This window comes from Schistocerca americana, chromosome 7, assembly GCF_021461395.2.
Source record: "Schistocerca americana isolate TAMUIC-IGC-003095 chromosome 7, iqSchAmer2.1, whole genome shotgun sequence".
NCBI lineage: Eukaryota > Metazoa > Arthropoda > Insecta > Orthoptera > Acrididae > Schistocerca > Schistocerca americana.
In genome coordinates this window covers 159,772,760-159,797,359 of record NC_060125.1, presented here as the reverse complement: position 1 = coordinate 159,797,359, position 24,600 = coordinate 159,772,760, and the positions used below count along the sequence as shown (strand labels likewise).

Genomic DNA, 24,600 nt, shown 5'->3' with positions numbered 1-24,600 from the left:
AACAGTCCAATGTCGGCATTGACAGGCCCAGGCAAGGTGTAAAGCTTTGTGTCGTGTAGTGTGTCGAGGGTACACGAGTGGGCCTTTGGCTTCAAAAGCCCATATCGATGATGTTTCATTGAATGGTTCACATGCTGATGCTTGTTGATGGCCCAGCATTGAAATCTGCAGCAATTTGCAGAAGACTTGTGCTTCTGTCATGTTGAATGATTCTCTTTAGTTGATGGTCCCATGCTTGCAGGATCTTTTTTGGCTGCAGCGATGTCGGAGATTTGATACTTTACTGGATTCCCGATATTCATGATACACTCATGAAATGGTCATATGGGAAAATCTGCACTTCATCGCTACCTCGGAGATGCTGTGTCCCATCGCTCATGTGCCTCCTATAACACCATGTTCAAACTCACTTACATCTTGATAACCTGCCATTGTAGCAGCAATAAGTGATCCAACAACTGAGCCAAACACTTGTTGCCTTATGTAGGCACTGCTGATCTCAATGCCATATTCTGCCTGTTTACATATCTCTGTATTTGAATACACATGCCCATACCAGTTTCTTCAGCGTTTCACTGTATGACTGTAGACTGGAAAAGTAATAATTCTGTACACATACAGACTGGAATTGGACATCTCACAAAGAATGCATCCATATAAAGCAATGAAAATTTTAAAGACTTTAAATAGTCTTTAAGATGAAAATACAACACTCCAGTAAAATTTTCCTCATGAATTACTATACAATCTAGTCACATTGATGTGACTGCCACCAGTGTTCAACATCAACATGCAATAACCACTCACAGATGACAGGTGGCAGCACTAGTAGTGGAGAGCTCATAAAGTGTGTGGAAGGGTTGCGGGAAACAGTATAGTTATTGCCATGATGTGGAAACAAAGCTTTCAGGCCAAGGTGGAAGCATTTCTAAAGTGGCCATTTGTAAACTGTTTGTGTGCCACTTTGGTTAGCACTTTGATCATGGTGCCCATCGCCATATGGGTGCGATCAGCTGGGCATTGCCGATGGCGCCCATGTCCCGTACAGGCAAGCGTCTGCTGACCACCTGAATGTCATTTAGTGTATCACGGAAGCCATTTCCTTGCTTGGTGTGGAGGTAGTTCATTGTTCTGGTGCCAGATGTCAGCACTTAATAACTATATCAACCTAGTGGCAACTGAGAGAAGTGCAAGGTCCAAGTGTTTCTTAGTTCATTCCCACCACCTCTCAAATTCCCACAGTCCAGCCACAGAGGAGCATTCCCCTTGTAACTCAGTACCATCCAATATCGGAGCAACTGAATTACATTCTCCGCCAGGGTTTCGATTACCATTCGTCATGCCCTGAAATGAGAAATGTCCTTGCCACTATCCTTCCCACCGCTCCTACCGTGGTATTTCACCATCCACCAAACCTACACAATATACTCGTCCATCTTTACACAACCCCTGCTCCCAATCCCTTACCTCATGGCTCATACCCCTGTAATAGACCTAGATGCGAGATCTGTCCCATACACCCTCCTATCACCACCTACTCCAGTCTAGTCACTAACATCACCTATCCCATCAAAGGCAGGGCTACCTGTGAAACCAGTCATGTGATTTACAAGCTCAGCTGCAACCACTGTGCTGCATTCTATGTAGGCATGACAACCAACAAGCTGTCTGTCCACATGAACTACCATTGACAACCTTTCGCCAATAAACAGGTGGACCACCCTGTAGCTGAAATCACTGCTAAACATGATACCCCTCATCTCAATGACTGCTTCACAGCCTGTGTCATATGGATCCTTCCCACCATCACCAGCTTTTCTGAATTGCGCAGGTGGGAACTTTCCCTGAAATACATCCTATGTTCCCGTAACCCTCCTGGTCTCAACCTTCATTAGTCACTGTCCTCACCCATCCAGCCCCCTCCCTGTTCCCATTGCAGCACTACACAGCCATCATTTCACCACCACACGTAGTCTTTTAATTTCTTTTTATTTTTATTTCTCTCCTTTCTGCTACTTACCCCCTCCCCCCTCCCCCCCTTCTCACTGCCCTCCGTCTAAACTGCAACACTTTACTGTCCTCCACTCCCACCATACTATCCCTCCCCCTCCCTGCCCCAGCCTCCTCCTTAAGTCGCCACTCCTATCATGCACTGCTGCTGCTGCTCGCAGTGTAGTTTCAGCTGTCTGAGACTGAAGACATGTGTGCAAGTTGCGCTTGTACGAGTGTGTGTGTGTGTGCAAGTGTGTATGTGTGTCTGCTGCTGACAAAGGCCTTAATGGCCGAAAGCTATGATTGTGTGAATCTTTTTATTGTGCCTATCGCGACTCAGCATCTCCGCTATATTGTAAGTGGGAACTTTCCTTCTCTCGTATTGTTATATTCCATCCTTGATTTTCCATTGTTTGATTTTTGCCTGACAGCTTTTCTTCGATCCCGACGCTGTGCTGTTTTCCTTTCTAATTACTTTCTTTTGCATCACTATACACAATGTCCAGCCTTCTTTCTTTTCTTTCCTGTGTTTCTCTTGTTGCCTTACGAACCACACTGCTGGCGGAGAATGTTATTCAGTTGCCACAATGTATCAACAGACTCAGCCATGCGCAACAGACTGCCTCAAGACCACACTGATTGTTGGTGCAGCATCTTATGTCCTACATTACTCCCACCAATATAATTAAGCATATACCTTCAAACTGATCACACTCCCTGTGTCAGTTCCCATATTTTTGCGTGTTATCTCCCGCACTTTTCCGGTGCCACACGATCTTACATCTCTAACTACGAACCCCTCCCCACCTGCCACACTTTCTCTGTTCTATCCCTTTTCGCACCCACTAAATCCACCTCATCCAGTCACATCTACCACCCCCCTTCTCTACCCTTGTCCACTCTCAAACCTGCTACCCTCAGTAATATACACATATTTATTAATGATTAATTTTTCTCTACTTTGACCTTTGTGACTTCTTGCCAATTTTATTGAGTTTTTGCCTTCCACTATCCGTGTCTTCCTCAGAATTCATCTCTCGTTTTCCCCCTGTGCATCCATTTTGTACTTTTCACACGTATTTGGGTGTATTTTTGCATAATTTTTCGGACGTAATTCTACTTTCTTACGTATTTTTTCACATTTCTGCACCACCATGGATCCTTGCTCCTTCTATCTGCGTCAATACAGAAAAGTTTACTTATCCCTAGCCAGATCCCAGTCCTACATACTGTTCCTGCGTTGTTGCTTGGCTCATGAAATCCCCCCTAATGGCCTTACCATCAAATTACCCATCTCTCGTTGCCACCCCTCCTTCCACAATGACCTCCACCTGTTCAGATTCCGCTGATCCTTAGCCTTCGCCAACATAGTCTTGCAAAACCATATCAACCAAGCCCCATCCTCCTTGCAGTACCTTCTGTCCATCCGCAAAATTCTCCTGCTATTTAATCTCAAATTTCTGGAACCCATAACACACATTGAAACACTCGTCCTGCAGTAACTTGAGCAACATGCACAACACCACATCAAAAACCGCTCCATCCTGCTCACTTCCTACTCCTGCCTCAGAGTACCTCTGTCCACCACTTCTACAACATCCTCCAAACCTCCCCCACGCCCCCTCATAGCTGACAAACCCTGTCTCCCAGACTTACTACACTTACTCCACCCTCAAAAACTCCCTCCCACCACCACACAGAACTCAAAACATAAACAGACCTGTAATACAGTCATGAACCTTTCCTCCAGAAGCCTTAGTCCCACAGAAATATCAGTCATTTCCAAAGGCCTCACCTTTTGCCCCACTCCCAAATTCAACCATGCCGGACTAGTTAAAGACCTTCTCTCCTTCTCCTGGTCCCTACAGTGGAAACACTTTTTTGCCACCAACCTGACCAATCAGACTCAACCAAAGACCAATATTGAACTTTGTCTAACTCAGTTCACTCCACCATCCAACCGTGACCACTCTCACTGCCTCCAAACCACCCCCTGTTAACTTTCCAGAATTTCTTATCCTCGAATCTTGCCTCACCATCATTCCCCATATCCCCCAACATGCACACTAAACTTACATCCGCAGAAAGAACCACAGTCCACCATTTAAAAACTGTTTCCGTTCTTATAATCCTACCTGCAGACAAGAGCTCCATCACCGTAGTTTTGAACCGCAATGATTACGTGGCAGAAGGACTCCGTCAGCTGTCAGATACTTCCACTTACAAACCATGCCACAGTGATCCCATTCGAGCAATCCAGCAGGATTTCCGGTCACTACTCAAATCCTTAGGCCCATCCCAGAACCTCTCCCTAGAGTCCATCTCTCTACTTACCCCTACCACTCCCCACACTGCCACCTTCTACATGCTTCCTAAAGTCCATAAACCCAACCACCCAGGACGCCCCATTGTGGCCGGTTACTGTGCCCCCACTGAGAGAATCTATACTCTCATGGACCCCACACTCCCACCTTCTACATGCTTCCTAAAGTCCATAAACCCAACCACCCAGGACGCCCCATTGTGGCCGGTTACTGTGCCCCCACTGAGAGAATCTATGCTCTCATGGACCAACTCCTTCAACCTATTACCTGGAACCTATTCTCCTATATAAAAGATACCAACCATTTAATTGACCGACTCTCCACATTTCCTTTCCCTTTCCCACACGGTGCCCTGCTCGTAACTATTGATGCCACCTCCCTGTACACTAACATTCCTAATGCTCATGGCCTTACTGCTATCAAACACTACCTTTCCAGACGCCCTATGGATTCCAAACCAACAAGCTCCATCCTAGTCTTCATGACCAGCTATATCCTCACCCACAATTACTTCTCCTTTGAAGGCATTACCTACAAACAAATTCGTGGTACGGCTATGGGCACCCGCATGGCACCATCCTATGCTATCTATTCGTGGGAAATCTGGAGGAATCCTTCCTAAATACCCAGAATCCTAAACCCCTCACCTGGTTCAGATTCATTGATGACATCTTTGCTATCTGAATTGAAGGTGAGGATACCTTATTCCTCCAGAACCTCAACAACTTCTCCCCCATTTGCTTCACCTGGTCCTACTCAACCCAACAAGCCACCTTCCTAGAAGTTGACCTCCACCTCAGAGATGGCTACATCAGTAACTCCATCCATATCAAACCTACTAACCACCAGCAATACCTCCACTTCGACAGCTGCCACCTGTTTCATACCAAGAAGTCCCTTCCGTACAGCCTAGCCACCCGTGCACGTTGCATCTGCAGTGACGAGCAGTCCCTCTCTAAATATACCGATGGTCTCACTGAAGCCTTCACTGACCGTAATTATCCTCCCATCCTTGTACAAAAACAAATCTCCTGAGCCTTATCTTTCCAGTCTCCCACCACCTCCCAAAGTCCCACAGTCCGGCCACAGAGGAGCATTCCCCTTGTAACTCAAAACCATCCGGGACTGGAGCAAATGAATTACATTCTCCGCCAGGGTTTCGATTACCTCCCATAGTGCCCAGAAGTGAGAAATGTCCTACCCACTATCCTTCCCACCCCTCCTACCATGGTATTCCGCTGTCAACCGAACCTACACAATACACTCGTCCATCCTTACACAAACCCTGCTCCCAATCCCATACCTCATGGCTCATACCAGTGTAATAGACCTAGATGCAAGACCTGTCCCATACATCCTCCTACCACCACCTACTCCAGTCCGGTCACTAACATCCCATCAAAGACAGGGCTACCTGTGAAACCAGTCATGTGAGTTACAAGCTCAGCTGCAACCACTGTGCTGCATTCTATGTAGGCATGACAACCAACAAGCTGTCTGTTCGCATGAACAGCCACCGACAAACTGTGGCCAAAATACAAGTGGACCACCCTGTAGCTGAACATGCTGCCAAACAATCTCAATGACTGCTTCACAGCCTGTGCCATATGGGTCCCTCCCACCAACACCAGCTTTTCTGAATTGCGCAGGTGGGAACTTTCCCTGCAATACATCCTACGTTCCTGTAACCCTCCTGGCCTCAACCTTCGTTAGTCACTGTCCTCACCCATCCAGCCTCCTCCCTGTTCCCATTCTTGCAGTGCACAGCCATAATTCACTGCCACACCCAGTCTTTTAATTTCTTTTTATTAATATTTCTCTCCTTTCTGCTACTTACCCCCTACCCCCTCCACACCTTCTCTCCTGCCCTCTGTCTAAACTGCAGCACTTCTCTGTCTGCCACTCCCACCATACTATCCCTCCCCCTCCCTACCCCAGCCTCCTTCTTACCCCCACCCAGTCACCACTCCCATAATGCATTGGTGCTGCTGCTAGCAGTGTAGTTTCAGCTCTCTGAGACTGCAGACGTGTGTGCAAGTTGCACTTGCGTGAGTGTGTGTGTGCGAGTGTGTATGTGTGTCTACTGCTGACAAAGGTGTTAATGGCCGAAAGCTATGATTGTGTGAATCTTTTTATTGGGCGTATTGCGACTCAGCATCTCCACTATATGGTGAGTGGCAACTTCCCTTCTCTCGTATTGTAAGCAAGAAGTTTAATATTTATGTGTCTAAAGCTTTTGAGTCTTTAAAGGCCAATTTTTGAAGTGATGCCTTATTTTTTGAGCTTTTATCTGTATATGCATTCCTATAATCAAATGTTACCTCTCCAATAACGGCGGTGGACTTAAATTGTATCCACAGGAGGTCACATATACCCGAAGTGATCTTATTGTGACTGTCGCCAGTAAGATTTCTATCTTGCTATTTGTAACAAAAGGACATTCTGAGAGGAGGAATCAGATTTAGTTTATTTTCAGGATTTTCTCTTTTTTGTTTAACCCAATAACTTCTCTCAATAAATAGTGCCAATTTGTCACAGTTCTGTCTCATGCACCTCCTGCCCCTCTCTCTTGCATTCCTATCCCACACTACTGCTGCCTGTGTGTGTGTGTGTGTGTGTGTGTGTGTGATTCCTAAATTATGCAAATGATCATATCAGTTTTTTCCCTCAGCCAGTCATATCAAAGAAACATTTCAGTGCCATAAGGCAACACATCATACATATGACTGTCAACAGCTCAATGCTTCATTTCTACAGAGATCAATTGTTTTTATTAAAACATTATTTAAGATAATATTTTTATTTTAGTACAGAAAGGTTCTCTATACATTACCAGACAAACTCCATAAGTTCATGTTACATTTATGTCTCTTGTGTAATATTACCATGGGAGGTTAGATGTAGCCAATAGAAAGACACTGTCATGAGATGAGGAAATTCCATCCATCTGAATAAGTAGCTCAGCTTTCAGTCTACGAGATGCCTCATGTTCCAGTAACCCATCACGATGAGAAGCAAGAGCATCGATTTCATCGAGAAATATTGTGGATGGCGCATAGTGGCGAGCCAGGTCAAACAGTACCTAACAACACATTTTATCATTAGAATACTTCACATGAATCCTATCTCACAAAAGCGGCAGCAAGGTAATGCTGTCACATCTGTAGAATATGATGCAACCATGGTGTAAGAATTTAACAATTCAATTTCACATGAAATACATTACAAGAAAATAATTGATTTAAAGTTTTTGTTTGGGAGCTTTTACATGAAATACATTACAAGCAAATAATTGACTTAACACTTCTGTCCAGAGAAATTAACATTGAGGCTGTGGCAAGCATTTGATTTATGATACTATTAACACATAGTAAATGAATGTAGTTACGCCTTGTTTACTGTTTTTTATGTGGGTGTCATTGCACATTCTTGTATTGTAGGAATGAAGATCTGAGTTGGTTTTATAATTATCAATGAGCATTTTTTTACTAACAACACTTTTTTATATAGAGGTATGGTAAAGGTAGACTATTTAGGTGTTGAAATAACTGTTTGGAAGGTGTTAGCCTGGTACTGTTTGAAATTATTCTAACAGCTCGTTTTTGTAAAGTGAAGATGGTTTTCATGTTTGCCTTACGGCCCCAGACGGTTGGTCCATAGGTGATAGCAGAATGGATGTAAGCATAGTAGACAGTTCTGCTACACTCTCTCTCCTACATACAGTACTAATTATGCATAATGCATAGCAAGCAGATCTATTGTGTTGGTGAGGTAGAGAATGTGGGCTTTCCAGTCTAAATTTTCATCAATTTGCACACCTAAGAATTTTGTGGCAGCTACCATTTCAATTTGTTTATTTCGAATTTTGGGGTTCATATCATGATGAGACTTTGTTTTCTTGTAATGTATATAATTACTTTTTGAAATATTTAATGTTAGCCTGTTCAGTTCAAATGAGTTTCATATTTATTCCAAACCTCTGGTTGCAGATGTTGACAATACCCTATTTATGCCTGTTACAACAATATTTGTGTCGTCAGCAAACAAAGTTATGTGCTTACCACTGATATATATATATATAGAGGGAAACATTCCACGTGGGAAAATATATAAAAACAAAGATGAGGTGACTTACCGAACGAAAGTGCTGACAGGTCGATAGACACACAAACAAACACAAACATACACACAAAATTCAAGCTTTCGCAACAAACTGCTGCCTCATCAGGAAAGAGGGAAGGAGAGGGAAAGATGGAAGGAAGTGGGTTTTAAGGGTGAGGGTAAGGAGTCATTCCAATCCCGGGAGCGGAAAGACTTACCTTAGGGGGAAAAAAGGACAGGTATAGACTCGCACACACACACATATCCATCCACACATACTGACACAAGCAGACATATTTAAAGACAAAGAGTTTGGGTAGAGATGTCAGTCGAGGCAGAAGTGTAGAGGCAAAGAAGTTGTTGAAAGACAGGTGAGGTATGAGTGGCGGCAACTTGAAATTAGCGGAGATTGAGGCCTGGAGGATAACGAGAAGAGAGGATATACTGAAGGGCAAGTTCCCATCTCCGGAGTTCGGATAGGTTGGTGTTGGTGGGAAGTATCCAGATAACCCGGACGGTGTAACACTGTGCCAAGATGTGCTGGCTGTGCACCAAGGCATGTTTAGCCACAGGGTGATCCTCATTACCAACAAACACTGTCTGCCTGTGTCCATTCATGCGAATGGACAGTTTGTTGCTGGTCATTCCCACATAGATGCATCACAGTGTAGGCAGGTCAGTTGGTAAATCACGTGGGTGCTTTCACACGTGGCTCTGCCATTGATCGTGTACACCTTCCGGGTTACAGGACTGGAGTAGGTGGTGGTGGGAGGGTGCATGGGACAGGTTTTGCATCGGGGGCGGTTACAAGGATAGGAGCCAGAGGGTAGGGAAGGTGGTTTGGGGATTTCATAGGGATGAACTAACAGGTTACGAAAGTTAGGTGGATGGCGGAAAGACACTCTTGGCGGAGTGGGGAGGATTTCATGAAGGATGGATCTCATTTCAGGGCAGGATTTGAGGAAGTCGTATCCCTGCTGGAGAGCCACTTTCAGAGTCTGGTCCAGTCCCGGAAAGTATCCTGTCACAAGTGGGGCACATTTGTGGTTCTTCTGTGGGGGATTCTGGTTTTGAGGGGATGAGGAAGTGGCTCTGGTTATTTGCTTCTGTACCAGGTCGGGAGAGTAGTTGCGGGATGCGAAAGCTGTTGTCAGGTTGTTGGTGTAATGATTCAGGGATTCCGGACTGGAGCAGATTCGTTTGCCACAAAGACCTAGGCTGTAGGGAAGGGACCGTTTGATGTGGAATGGGTGGCAGCTGTCATAATGGAGGTACTGTTGCTTATTGGTGGGTTTGATGTGGACGGATGTGTGAAGCTGGCCATGGGACACATGGAGGTCAACGTCAAGGAAAGTGGCATGGGATTTGGAGTAGGACCAGGTGAATCTGATGGAACCAAAGGAGTTGAGGTTGGAGAGGAAATTCTATATATGTGTGGATGGATACGTGTGTGTGTGCGAGTGTATACCCGTCCTTTTTTCCCCCTAAGGTAAGTCTTTCCGCTCCCGGGATTGGAATGACTCCTTACCCTCTCCCTTAAAACCCACTTCCTTTCGTCTTTCCCTCTCCTTCCCTCTTTCCTGATGAGGCAACAGTTTGTTGCGAAAGCTTGAATTTTGTGTGTATGTTTGTGTTTATTTGTGTGTCTGTCGACCTGCCAGCACTTTCATTTGGTAAGTCACATCATCTTTGTTTTTAGATATATTTTTCCTACGTGGAATGTTTCCCTCTATTTTTATATATATATATATATATATATATATATATATATATATATATATATATATATATATATATATATATATATAATGTGACTTACCAAACGAAAGCGCTGGCAGGTCGATAGACACACAAACAAACACATACACTTGTTTGTGTTTGTGTGTTTGTTTGTGTGTCTATCAACCTGCCACCGCTTTCGTTTGGTAAGTCACATCATCTTTGTTTTTAGATATATTTTTCCCATGTGGAATGTTTCCCTATATATATGTATATAAGAGAGGTCCTAGAACGCTGCCCTGAGGTACTCCGATTGGCACAGTCTGCAGGTCCAATCTGTACACAATGCTTTGGTTTTTATTGTTTGCTGAGGTAATTTCTACAACCTGTTTTCTATTGTGGAGATATGACTGAAACCATTTTAATGCAACTGCTTGTATACCCATAGCATCTAGTTTGTCTAGCAAGATATCATGATCAACAGTATCGGATGCCTGCGATAAGTCCAAGTTTATTCCTACTGTACTGTTATTTCTGTCAAGTCCCATTACAACGTTTTCGATGAATTGGGTAATGGCTGTTTCTGTACTCATGCCTTTGCAAAAACCATGTTGGTTTACAGATGGGAGATTGAATTTTTTGATGTGATTTGTAATTGTATTTTTGATGACAATCTCTATTGTTTTTGAAAATACAGATAACAAAGCTATTGGTCTATAATATCCCACTTCATTTATATTACCCTTTCTATACAATGGTTTTATTTCTGAAATTTTAAATATTTTCTTATAAATTTTCTTATATGTCTTAACATATTCTGCAGAGTTCTCATCTTGGTTGTCTTTTCTCAGTTGACTGAAAAGTTTTAGCTTTTGACTGGATATTCTGATAACAGGTGTTATCCACTGGCTGCTGTTCCTTGGCATAACATTAATTGTTGTCAGTTTTTTGGAAAAAACATTTCAAATATGGACATGAATGTATTATAAAATGCATTGAATAATTCATCACTGGCTGCTGTTCCTTGGAATAACATTAATTCTTGTCAGTTTTTTGGAAAACACATCTCAAATATGGACATGAAAGTATTATAAAACGCATTGAGTGATTCATCAGTTGATGATTTTGAGTATACATCTTCCCAGGTTTCTTTTGCCAATGATTGAATAAAAATATTTACCTTTTCTGGGTAGAAGTGCCTTTTATATTCCCACTTGTATTTAACCACCTCAGGTACAGAAGAATTTACGTGTGTTACTAGTGTGTTGTGAAAGACATAAGTTTACGTTTTGTGCCTCAGTAACATCATTTTCGATATTTGTAAAGATATCATCTAATGGGGAAGAATATGACTCTGTTATTCTAGTGGGATCCTTGAAGAGTGGTTTCATGTGAAAGCTGTTTAGGATACTCAAAAGCTGTCTTTTTTCTTAATTTTCAATTAAGAGGTTGATGTTAAAATCCCCACATAGTAATAAGTTCACTTCATTGTTATACAAAATGTTTAGCACTGTTTCCAAATTTTTAAAAAATATGTTTTTGTCGCCTGGTGGTGACCTGTATATTGATATGACACTTAGTTTTTTGTGCTTCTCCTCAGATTTTAGGTCTATGGCACATGATTCAAAATGTTTCTCGATATTTAGATGGTATGCTTCAGGTCTAACTTTATACCCAGCCCAGCCCTAGTGTATATGCATACTCCACCATTTTTACAAAAACTGCGGCAATAATGAGATGCTAATTCAAAACTGCTTATATTTATAAGACTTAATTAACTGACCCTGCACAATTGTTCTGATAGACAAATACAAGAGGTATCTACAAAGTTGTTTTTGTCAACTTCTAATTCTAACACTTTATTCTTGAGACACTGAATGTTTTGATTCATTATCTTGAAAAGTTTGCAAGTATTTGTTATTTTCTCAATACCTGGTGAAGTGCTGCTCTGTTGCTGATTTTTGACACTTATCTGCAATTTTTCAGGATGATTTGTCACAATCTCTTCCTTTTCTTCATTTGGTGCCATAAAAAATCATCACTAAGTGAAGCAGCTGCACCTAGCTTTTTGCTCCTCCTCAGGCAGTGTTTATCAGCTGCTACTGTTGTTGGAAGTTCAGTGGCTGCTGCTGTGGTGCTATCGGTGACATGGTTTCTTGTACAGTGACTATGTTTGCTTTTTCTACTGACACTGTTTCTGCTGGAGGTGGGGCTGCTGCTGCAACTGATGATGGTTTTTCCTCAGCTACTGATGGTTCTTCTGCTATTGAAGTAGGTTTAGTTGTTATTGATGTTTCTTCTGCTGTTGTTGTTGTGTCATTGTTTTTGTTGATGTTGTCATTGGTGGTGGTGGTGCTGGTGGTGGTGGGGGTGGTACTGCTGTTGCTGTCATTTGTGTTGCACTTGCTACAACTGGCTTTGGTGATTTTATTGATACTGCTGTTTGTGTTGCAGATATTTACAGGTGCCTCTTGATTTTTTCCAACAATTTCTGGGTCACAATTTCCTTCCCTAGACTGTTCAAGTAAAGACCATGTGATGTGTGAAACCTGTGCCCAATGTCGCTGGCTGGGCGTTAATATCAACAACATCAACGTTTTTGAATTGCTTGCATATATCAGAAAGAAGGTCATTGGCAGCTCTTATCTCCTTGATTACACAAGACCAATGTGGCAATATATCATTTGAGCCACCAAACATAGCTATAAAGTCACCTGAAGATAACTCCATAATTTCTTTATAATGGATAGTATTCATTATTTCTGAGAGGGGCACTCCTGGCTTGACAAAGCTCGTGGCTTTCACAACTGCTGTCTCATTAACACAAGAGGCAATTCCACATCCATGGCAATTGGCTAGAATATAAAGTTTCATCAAGCGATCACGAATTTTTTGCTGTGACATTGGTACATGTTGTCATAGTTTGCGAGTCTTCAGGGGTGCAGAAATGGCTAGTTTAGGTATCTGAATGTTTGCAGTAGCATTTTCTGATGCAGAGCTCAACACTTACTGTACTTTGGACATCATATTGGTTTTTTAAAGGAATTGGTGAATCTGGTAACTCTCTGGTGTTACCGGTGTCACCTTTCCACTCCGATATTGTGCTTTTGGTTGTTTTCTGTGACGGACTGAGTTTCTTGTACCATAAATTGAGCTCTCTTTCGCATACAATGCATATGATGCCATTTTTGCCACCTCTGCTCATAGTATTTACACATGCTATAACTTGTTTTAGTGTTGATACAAGTTCTCGTACCTGAGTGAAATTTATCATACAATTTACTTGCATTCTGTTGTGTGCCTTTGTTACAGTCGTGTTTTAAAACCTTTAAAACCTTGTTTTGTTTGAACAGTCTTTCTGTTAAGTTTGTGAACTAAATCATCTGGAAGACATTTTGAGCAGAACCATATCTTACATTTTGTATATGTATTTACACATTTATAATGGAACACAGTTTTACATATTGCGCACATTACACCTTTTGCTGCACATTTCTCGCAGATGCAGGAGTCTGAACGTATTATTTCACTTGATTCATTGTATGACGATGTGGACACTCCATGTGTGAAGTTTTCTTCATACCTTCTTCTGACTTCATTGTTCTTTTCTGTTACTTTTCTGATGATGTAGCACAAAAAACAAAAATACTCGCAATGTATATCGATACTATTACACATTGTACACTTTTCCTCATTCTTTTTGTACTTTTGTTCAGACCTAGTATTCTGCCAATTTATTCATGCTCTAATTTACTTTCACATTCATGTTTGGACCTAACTGACAATCAAATGATGCAAAACAAACTACTTTGCTTTATTCATCATGTAATGGCTTCAGGAAAGTCTATAAGAGTAAGCAATACAAATTGCAGTGTGTCTGACTAGTCAGCATCAAATATTCAAATCTGATGCTGAAGATGTGGAGCCTAAATGGTTAAAATTCAAAAGTAGTGTTTAATATGCCTTAGACCATATATGGAAAGTAAGTTTTTGAGGGATGGGAAAGATCCAGTGTGCTTCAATAGCTGTGTTAGAAAGCTCTATGAAAGCAAAGAGAGCTTCATCACAGATTTAAGTGAAGTTGAAGCTTAGTTGACAAACAATAGCTGAATGAATTCAAGATGAGTGTGTGGAGATCAATTTGAGGTATTCATAAATCTGTAAGTAAAATTTTGACAATCAATCTGATAAAAAAATCGTAAGGAGCTTTATCCTATATAAAATCAAGAAGTAGACTGACATGACATGTTCAGTCACTCAGTGACTGTTCTAGCATCAGAATGGAAGACTACAGAAAGGAGGTCAAAGTACTGAGTTTAATCTCCTGAAATTGTTTCATGTCAGAAGAGTGTAATATGGTTCCTGCTTTCAATCATTGTATGAATGCTAAAGTGGTAGATACTGAGATATTTGATTGCAGAATAGAAAATCAACTAAAATCACTCAATGGGGGAAAGGCATCTGGAATGGATGAGGCACCTGTGAGATTATACAACAGAACTGTTTCTCATAATAGCGGTAGTTTATTATAGATCACTGGAGCAATGAATGGCACCTGCTACCTGGAAAAATGTGCAAGTCAAGAAGGGTCACAGGACAGATGCACATAGTTATAGGGCTATATCATTGATGTCAATCTGTTGTAGAATTATGAAACATGTTTTATGCTCATGTATTATGACTTTTTTTGGAGAACCAAATTTTCCTCCATAAAGCTCAATGTGAATATCACAAATGGAGATCTTGCAAAACTCTTCTTGCTCTGCCCACCCATGAGATCCAGAGCACAAATAGACAATGGTATGCAGGTTGAAGCCATGTCAATTGATTTCAGGAAGGCATTTGATACTGTTGTTTAGTGAACGAAATACGAGGTTACTGAGTACTGGACCAGATACTGGACCAGACTTGTGATTGGATCCTGAACTTCCTTGTGGATAGAACTCAATTTGTTGCTCTTAATGTAAAAAAAACTGACTGACATAAATGTAATTTCAGGAGTACCCAAAGGATTTGCAATAGGGCCATTGCAGTTTAAAATAAATACTGGATGATACTTATTAACAAAAAAAAAAAAAAAAAAAAAAAAAAAAAACATGTAACGCAGATGACGCTGAGACAAGTAATATAATATAAAATGCATGGAGTCACAAATGTCAGGAAATACCCCAAAAATGGACAAGAAAAGTTGAATATTTGATGTCACCAGATGCTGTAGATTACTGCATATGCACCAGTTGGGCTTAGACATCAGGGGATGATTGAGAATGCAATAATTGCATCCGAGCAAATTGTGCCAATTTTGAACACATTTTGTAAATGTGATCTGTTGTAAACATAGAAGTTAGAAAATTACTGTCCACACTGCAACGAAGTAGAGGCTTTTCTTATTTTGTGTAAAAAAATGTAGGTAATTTACTGGTAATGACAGAATTTGGAAGCTTATACTCATGTACTTGTGATATGATATGGTAGGTTTTCGTTGTACAGTACATTGCAATAAACCAGCAGGGATTGTGAGATTGGTAAATAAAAAATAATAAATCATATGTCAGTGTAAACACATAGTTGTCAAACACAATGAAAAAACACTGCCTGCCAGATGCAAGACTCAAACCCTGAAGTCCACGCACTAAAGCTCCACAAAACAGCCCGATCTGATGTGAACACTTGACATTGGCTGGGATGAGCAGGTGTGACAGATTGATAGGTTCAACTGCTGCATGTGCAGTGAGGTACATCATCTAGTGGCGTCACATATTGAACATCTGTCATCCACTTTTAGGGTATTTCCTGACATTTGTGACCCCACATGCATTATATTAAATTACTTGTCTCAGTGTCATCTACATCACTTCAGAGATTTGTAATAGGAATCACCTTGCACAAATGATCTAGGGAATAACATCAAAAACTTCATAACGCTAAGAGGCTTTTATCAGATGATGCAGTTATCTACAGGAAGATTACCAGACCAGAAGACTGTAATGAATTGGAGGAAGACCTGCAGAGGATTGATAATTGCTGTAGGTGCCGGCATTTGACCAGGAACATAAGTAAATGCAATGTGTTAAACATTTATTGGCAAAGAAATGCACTACTGTTTGTTAATACTATTGGAGATAAATCCTGGAATCAATAACTAATGTGAAGTACGTGGGAGTAACCATACAGAGTGACCTACAATAGAATGACTACAAAAACAAATTGCAGGCAAAGTAGATGCCAGCTGGAGATTAATTGGGAGAACCTTAAGAAATATCATTCACCCATGAAAGAAGTGACTTACAAAGCACTTGGACATCGCTCATCTGTCTGGGAAATTGATAGAGAAATAGAGGAGACCCAATGAACACCAGCATGTTTCATCATGAGGTCATTTATTAATCAGTGCAACAGCACTACAAAGATGTTCAACAAATTCAAAAGAGGCATTATGCATCACAGAGAGGTTTATTATTGAAATTTCAAGACAGCAGATCCCCAGGAAGAGATAAGCAACATATTACTTTTATTGTATTATCTTGTATTGTATGTTAACCGGTGACCTAGAAACGACAGAGAGGCTCCATCCCCGCAGCAGCCGCAGTGGTCCACAACCCCATGACGACTACCGCAGTCCACTTCACCCCTCTGCCACCCCACACCGAACCCAGGGTTATTGTGTGGTTTGGGCCCTGGTGGACCCCCCAGGAAACGTCTCATACCAGACGAGTGTAACCCCTATGTTTGCATGCTAGTGTAATGGTGGTGTACACGTATGTGGAGAAATTGTTTGTGCAGCAATCGCCGACATAGTGTCACTGAGGGAGAGTAAGAGGATCCAGGCCACATTCGCTGAGGCAGATGGAAAACCACCTAAAAACCATCCACAGACTGGCCGGTTCACCAGACCTCAACACAAATCCGCCGGGCGGATTCGTGCTGGGGACCAGTGCTCCTTCCTGCCTGAAAAGCTGTGCGTTAGACTGCACGGCCAACCGGGCGGGCAACATATTACTTCATCCTGCATATATCTTATAAAATGACCGCAATGAGAAAATCAGAGAAGCTGGAGCTCATACAGAGGTTTAACAGCATTAATTCTTCTCACATACCACTCATGAATGAAGAAGGAAACGAGTGAAAGATACTGGGACCAGTACCAGAATACCCTCTACCACATGCCTTCAGGTGGCTTGTAGTACGTAAATATCTATGTGTATACAAGGTTACTTCTTATTGGGAATAAACCTTTCTGTCAGCAATCACTTCCTTACATTCTGTTCATTGTGCAAAGCATAATGTGTTTCATGGATGAATTTTAATTTTTAATGAATGCTCAGCACATTAAACTGTGTCTAAAAGGTGAGTTCTGATGGAAATGTATTTGTTTTAACAAGGGGGCTCACAGTTCAACAACAGTACACATTTATTTAACATACATTCCTATGAAAGGGATAGCATACACAGATACATAAAGAAGTAAATTTCCACATTTGTGCCAACTTTTAAACAACCAGTGTAGATTTTACTTACTGAAGCAGCAAATCTTGATTATTGCAAGAACAGAAAGGATGCCTACTGTGGTTTCAATTTGCATACCTCACCACTACCAAGACAGATGGAATTTCTTTCAACTAGTGTCAAACATTTATTAAAATAAGTCATTTTCCTGCATAGGCTATTCTTTTAGGGAAAGAATTCTTTTAAGAAATTTACAGTGTCTGTGCACCCATATGTGAAAAAGACTAATGCACAACAGCTTCATAGCTTCATCATTTTCCCAGCTCTTTCATGCAGCAGATAGTCATAAAAACAAAACTCATTTCTGGCTGCATGTAGTTCTTTCAGCTGCACTGCTGTTAGTGTAAGATGATCTAATTGTCATAAAACAATATTAAAGCATTACTGGTATTTCCATAAATGAATGTATGGTAGCACTTGTGATGAAACATACTAGCTTCAGCTTCTTAAGTTCCTTCTGATATAACTTCTGATTTGCCTTTGTGGCCTACTCTAATATCACTCTTCAATGCAAACATTGGGACAATGCAGTACATTATTTGGAAAAAAATTCCGATAGATGCTTGTCCTGATGCATAATTTATTGTCTGCCTTGTGTCCCTTCACTAATGCTGATATTGTAATGATTTTGGGTATTTATTCCCTGTAGTCATCAGAGGTAAGAAAAGTAACTCAACTACGAGAAATAACATAACTTTATTGTATTAATAAAACAAATACATAAGAGCACAAGTGAAAAGCACAACAGTGTAAGCACAGACTGAAGTCCAAAGATCTTAGCATTCATCATAGTAGGTGGTTGGTTGGTTCGTTCGTGAACCATCAATAGTCACCAAAGAGCTCCTCCCCCCCCCCCCCCCTCCCACCCCCACCCTCCCAGCAGTGTGGAGTGTGGCGAAGGATGCACAGACAGTACCAGTGCTAGATCCCGTTGGGTGGAGCAGTGGTTAGGTGGTATCAGAAGGGACAGTCAGCAATACTGAATGACCAGCCTTGTGATGAGAGGTCCCCAAGAGAGGCATGACTGGATCATTCTCAATGACTGGGGAAGGTTGGAGATGCAAATGTTAGAGACCAAATAGTCTTGTAATCAGGCAGGTGCCTGCAGGTGTTGCCCTGCATGGTAAGGAGGGATCTCTGGCACACACACCTGGTCATGTGCATGTGCAAGTAGCAGCACAGTAATGGTGAGACTACCACATCCATCAATGGTTGCCGTGATGTCGCCCTAATCACCATCACTCAGTAGCTGGAATGAGCACAGAAGGGTGATGTAAGTGGTGGATGAGTTGTTGGGAGAATAAGGAGAAGTGACAAACATAAAGATCACTCCATCATGAAATTGAAGAAACAGATCCTTGATGCAGAAGTCAGGTATGTTCATGGAGAAGACCAGAGCACTAACAGGTGAAGACAGGTAGTAATGGGAGCACAGAATGTCCACATATCCTAACTACTTCTTCTGGTAGGGTGCATCAACAAGGCACCAGTGTCAGGGGTTACAATTTTGGGGGAGAGGGGGGCGGGGGGAATAGAGCTCTGGGATGAGTAATTGTTACCCACAGTGAGGGTATCATCCGTCAATACTGCATCTGCATGTGTGGTCATAGAGGCTCCTAGTGTCCGAGAAGGTTTGACTCTGTTTAAGGAAACTTTCTGACATTTCCACTTGAGAAGAGTGTCCACTGTGTTATCTACAAGGCTAAGTACCCCATGCAGCCCAGAGTACGGTGGTTGGGAGACACATGAATGGTGTCACTGTGAAGCATAAGAAACTTACAGTGTGCCTGATCACTGTATATGAACTCTCACTGTATGGTGTGAGGATACAGTGCAGGTATAAGTATATTTGTGATGTGTGAGCAAACAAGCTCAACTAGTGGAGGGAGCTTGGCCTGTGGTAGGGGCTCTGAATCCTTGATTAACTCACCAAGTATAACTAAGGATTCATCATAGAGGATATCAGCAAGGGAAGAGGTCAGGTCATCTCTGTTAGATGACTGAATGATACATGGTAGGACCTGTGACCAGAAATCAGGATGGCTCAAGACAGCTGCTTTAAGGGTATGGTGCTAATGTACAACACATACATTGCTCTGCAGGTAGTATGCAGTTGTAAGAAACATGTCAACACTGCACAGAGAGCATAATCTGGAAAAAAGGAGGGACTAGAATAGATGTCCCTGATCAGTGGTGATGGATGTGGGGCATCTGAAACATGAAATCCATGCAGAAGCTAAAGTGTGTGTGACAGAACCAGCTGCACAGACTGCACCAATTATGTTGGAGCAAGGGAAGCAACAAGCTAGACTTAAGTGGTTTCACGCTTTGGATGGGAAGGAGGGAAACATAAAGCCATTTCCACTCTAGAAAAACACCACAACAAATCACGCTGATGCAGTTTGTTCACAGAAAGAAAAGAAAAGATATCTTCTTCTTCTTCTTCTTTTTCTTGGACTTATTCCTTATTTTCATGGGGTCAGCATGTTAATCTAGATTTAGCAATGTTGGTGGTAGAGAGTGGCTGGATTCTCTTCCTGCCATGATCCCTTCTGCAAGAAGTCAAAATTTGTGCACCCAATCTGTCTGTGTGTATTGTTATCCCATGTGAAATAATGAGAACATTTTTGAAATTGTGAATCATGTCTTTATCTTAGCAGGGACATGGGTACCAGCCTGGTATTCACCTACCTGCATGTGTGAAATTGCATAAGAACCACATTCAAGTTGGTCAGCACACTGACCCTTGTGTTAATCTGCCAGGCAGATCTGGTAAGCTAATGTGTGCAGATATCCAGGTGGGTAGTAAAGAAAAGAAATAAATGGATTTTAATGTGTAAAATCATTAATACAAAGATTAACCTAGAAAGTTAGCACTACACCTCGAAATCCTCATGTCAAGTTTTTTCACTAAAGACATCAATAATGCCATTACAATCAATAATGTTTACAATTTCACTTTCAATTTGCAAAGAATAATAGCTTCCATTTGCAACAATGACAACTCTCCCTCTCTCTCTCTCTCTCTCTCTCTCTCTCTCTCTCTCTCTCTCTCTCTCTCTCTCTACAGTGTCTCATGAAGTGAGGGCATGTGACATTGTTGATGGTGATCCATCTGTCAGACGAGGGCTTTAAGCTTGGGTGGATCCCTTGATGCTATTGGAGAACAATAGGCTATGTGCCAGCACTGAGTTTCATCCCTCTCTCTTCACTTACCATCATCCAACACAAACATTACCCACACTACACACTCTCATTACAGTCATCTGCAATCATCAGATACTCTTAAACACACAACTCCCCCATTTCATGAAGGAAAGCTGCCATTGTGCATCAAGGCCAGAACAACCTTTCCTAGAAGGCAGATGTACCTGCACTTTGGGGCTTGCCAGCCAACAATGACCTATGTCTTTACTTTCTTTTACTATGATGAAGAACCAGCCATAGCAATCTTGTCTTGTACACAAATCAATTTGAAACACAAAACTAGAGAAGTTACTACATTGTTGTTGTTGTTGTTGTTGTTGTTGTTGTTGTGGTCTTCAGTCCTGAGACTGGTTTGATGCAGCTGTCCATGCTACTCTATCTTGCGCAAGCTGCTTCATCTCCCAGTACATACTGCAGCCTACATCCTTCTGAATCTGCTTAGTGTATTCATATCTTGGTCTCCCTCTACCTAATTGTTGCCTCAGAACATGTCCTACCAACCAATCCCTTCTTCTAGTCAAGTTGTGCCACAAGCTCCTCTTCTCCCCAATTCTATTCAATACCTCCTCATTAGTTATGTGATCTACCCATCTAATCTTCAGCATTCTTCTGTAGCACCACATTTGAAACCTTCTATTCTCTTCTTGTCCAAACTATTTATCATCCATGTTTCACTTCCATACATGGCTACACTCCACACAAATACTCTCAGAAACGACTTCCTGACACATATCTATACTCGATGTTAACAAATTTCTCTTATTCAGAAACACTTTCCTTGCCATTGCCAGTCTACATTTTACATCCTCTCTACTTCAACAATCATCAGTTATTTTGCTCCCCAGATAGCAAAACTACTTTACTACTTTAAGTGTCTCATTCCCCAGTCTAATTCCCTCAGCATTACCCGAGTTAATTCAACTACATTCCATTATCCTCATTTTCCTTTTGTTGCTGTTCATCTTATATCCTCCTTTCAAGACACTTTCCATTCCGTTCAACTGCTCTTCCAAGTCCTTTGCTGCCTCTGACAGAATTACAATGTCATCGGCGAACCTTAAAGTTTTATTTCTTTTCCATGGATTTTAATACCTACTCCGAATTTTTCTTTTGTTTCCTTTATTGCTTGCTCCACATACAGATTGAACAACACTGGGGAGAGGCTACAACCCTGTCTCACTCCCTTCCCAACCACTGCTTCCCTTTCATACCCCTCGACTCTTACAGCTGACATCTGGTTTCAGTACAAATTGTAAATAGCCTTTTGCTCCCTGTATTTTACCCCTGCCACCTTCAGAATTTGAAAGAGAGTATTCCAGTCAACATTGTCAAAAGCTTTCTCTATGTCTAAAAATGCTAGAAACATAGGTTTGGCTTTTCTTAATCTAGCGCTTCTAAGATAAGTCGTAGGGTCAGTATTGCCTCACGTCTTCCAATATTTCTACAGAAACCAAACTGATTTTCCCCGAGGTCAGCTTCTACCAGTTTTTCCATTCGTCTGTAAATAATTCGTGTTAGTATTTTGCAGCCGTGTCTTATTAAACTGATAGTTCGGTAATATTCTCATCTGTCAACACTTGCTTTCTTTGGGATTGGAATTATTATATTCTTCTTGAAGTCTGAGGGTATTTCGCCTGTCTCATACATGTTGCTCACCAGATGGTAGAGTTTTGTCAGGACTGGCTCTCCCAAGGCTGTCAGTAGCTCTAATGGAATGTTGTCTACTCCCGGGTCCTTGTTTTGACTTAGGTCTTTCAGTGCTCTGTTAAACTCTTCACGCAGTATCATATCTCCCATTTCATCTTCATCTACATCCTCTTCCATTTCCATAATATTGCCCTCGAGTACCTTGCCCTTGTATAGACCCTCTATATACTCCTTCCACCTTTCTGCTATCCCTTCTTTGCTTAGATCTGGGTTTTCATCTGAGCTCTTGATATTCATACAAGTGGTTCTCCTTTCTCCAAAGGTCTCTTTAATTTTCCTGTAGGTAGTATCTATCTTACCCCTAGTGAGATAATCCTCTACAGTCTTACATTTGCCCTCTAGCCATGCCTGCTTAGCCATTTTGCACTTTCTGTCGATCTCATTTTTGAGATGTTTGTATTCCTTTTTGCTTGTTTCATTTACTGTATTTTTATGTTTTCTCCTTTCATCAATTAAATTCAATATTTCTTCTGTTGCCCAAGGATTTCTACTAGACCTAGTCTTTTTACCTACTTGATCCTCTGCTGCCTTCACTACTTCATCCCTCAAATCCACCCATTCTTCTTCTACTGTATTTCTTTCCTCCATTCTTGTCAACTGTTCCCTTATGCTCTCCCTGAAACTCTGTACAACCTCTGGTTTAGTCCATTTATCCAGGTCCCATCTTCTTAAATTACCACCTTTTTGCAGGGATGAGTGCGGGTACAACGAGATTAAATTTGTCCCCCAACTGAACTAAATAATGGACCAAATTCTACACTAGTGACAGTGCTGATACATTGTTCTTCATATTTTAAAATTACATTCATTTTTTGGGACCAGTTATACTGAAAATACAAGCACTTGTCAAGGTCTCTTGCAGGCCTCTTTCCTCTTGGCAACCGAGGCCCTGGCTTACCTTATCTGTGAGTAAAAGAACATAAGAAATTCAGAGTAACATTTATTGAGTGGATACACTTACCCTCACAAGTTTTTCTGAGTCTCCTCTCCACTTACTAACAAGTGAGCAGGCCGATATATTGAAGAATGTTGTTTTGCATTGTGCTGCAACAGCTTTGGCAAGCAAAGTTTTCCCTGAAATATAAGGTTCTTGAATGCATCACCGGGCTACTTTCTCAGACTAAAAATTACAATAAATATAATAAATATTACAGAAAACTTTAGTTTTACATTGTGTACCTGTTCCTGGTGGTCCATACAGTAATAAACCCTTCCATGGTGACAGAATTCCTGAGAACAGCTCTGGGTATTTGACTGGGTAGACAACAGCTTCTTTAAGCAGACTTTTGGCTTTATTTAATCCCTTTACATCATCCCAGTGAACATTCAAGTTCATCATCCATATATCCTAAATAATTAAGAATTTGTTATTATAGTGCACTGAGATTTAGTCAGCTCTGAAGCCTTGATTATTTCATACACACCTGTATAATAATTTCTGCCAGATCTTTGTATTCACCACTGAAATGTGGTGGAGGTTGCAATAATGTACTCCTGATGGAGTTATTCTCTTCTGTCTTACTGTTGTCTGCCACTAGCAGTGGTATTACCTTTATCTCTGACTGCAAATCCTTAGATAACTGTTCAGCATCAACTGACTTATCTGGTTTACAGTCATTTTTTCCGCCCTCTTTCTGCTCAAAGGAATTACTTTCATTATTCAGAGTTGATGATGAACTGTTGGCTTGTACTGTTTTCTTCTTTTGAAAGTTATTTTTTGATTTTGGAACTGAGAAATTTGTTGATTCTATATTTTCTACTGCCTTCTTGCATATTTTAGGATACTTTTGGAATCTTAGATAGTAGTATGTTTCATACTCCATAACTATAGTTGGAAGGTCTATGTTGTCACAGACTTCATATTCACCAGTCAAACATGCTTCTTTGGACAGACTTTGAGCAGAACACTGAAGTCTTAAAAACAAATAATCAATGACAAAAATAGAACTAAAGGAAAAGATCATAAAATATTAATGCAGTATATAAAATTATATGGTATTTTAAATTGGGTAATAATGGACTGAAGAATGAAACAAAAAACAAC

The 24,600-nt window shown here is 41.2% G+C and overlaps 1 protein-coding gene across 2 annotated transcripts in view; it reads right to left on the bottom strand.

Moving 5' to 3' along the window:
* Positions 1-24,600, bottom strand: part of LOC124621986 (katanin p60 ATPase-containing subunit A-like 2) — a 193,512-nt gene that overhangs the window by 40,038 nt on the left and 128,874 nt on the right. For both annotated transcript variants that reach the window (XM_047147527.1, XM_047147526.1), the window contains exons 4-7: positions 23,981-24,470; positions 23,736-23,904; positions 23,518-23,630; positions 7,202-7,398 (exon numbers count right to left, since the gene is read on the bottom strand). In XM_047147527.1, the coding sequence (XP_047003483.1) occupies positions 7,202-7,398; positions 23,518-23,630; positions 23,736-23,904; positions 23,981-24,470 (969 nt within the window). The remainder of the gene's footprint in view (positions 1-7,201; positions 7,399-23,517; positions 23,631-23,735; positions 23,905-23,980; positions 24,471-24,600) is intronic.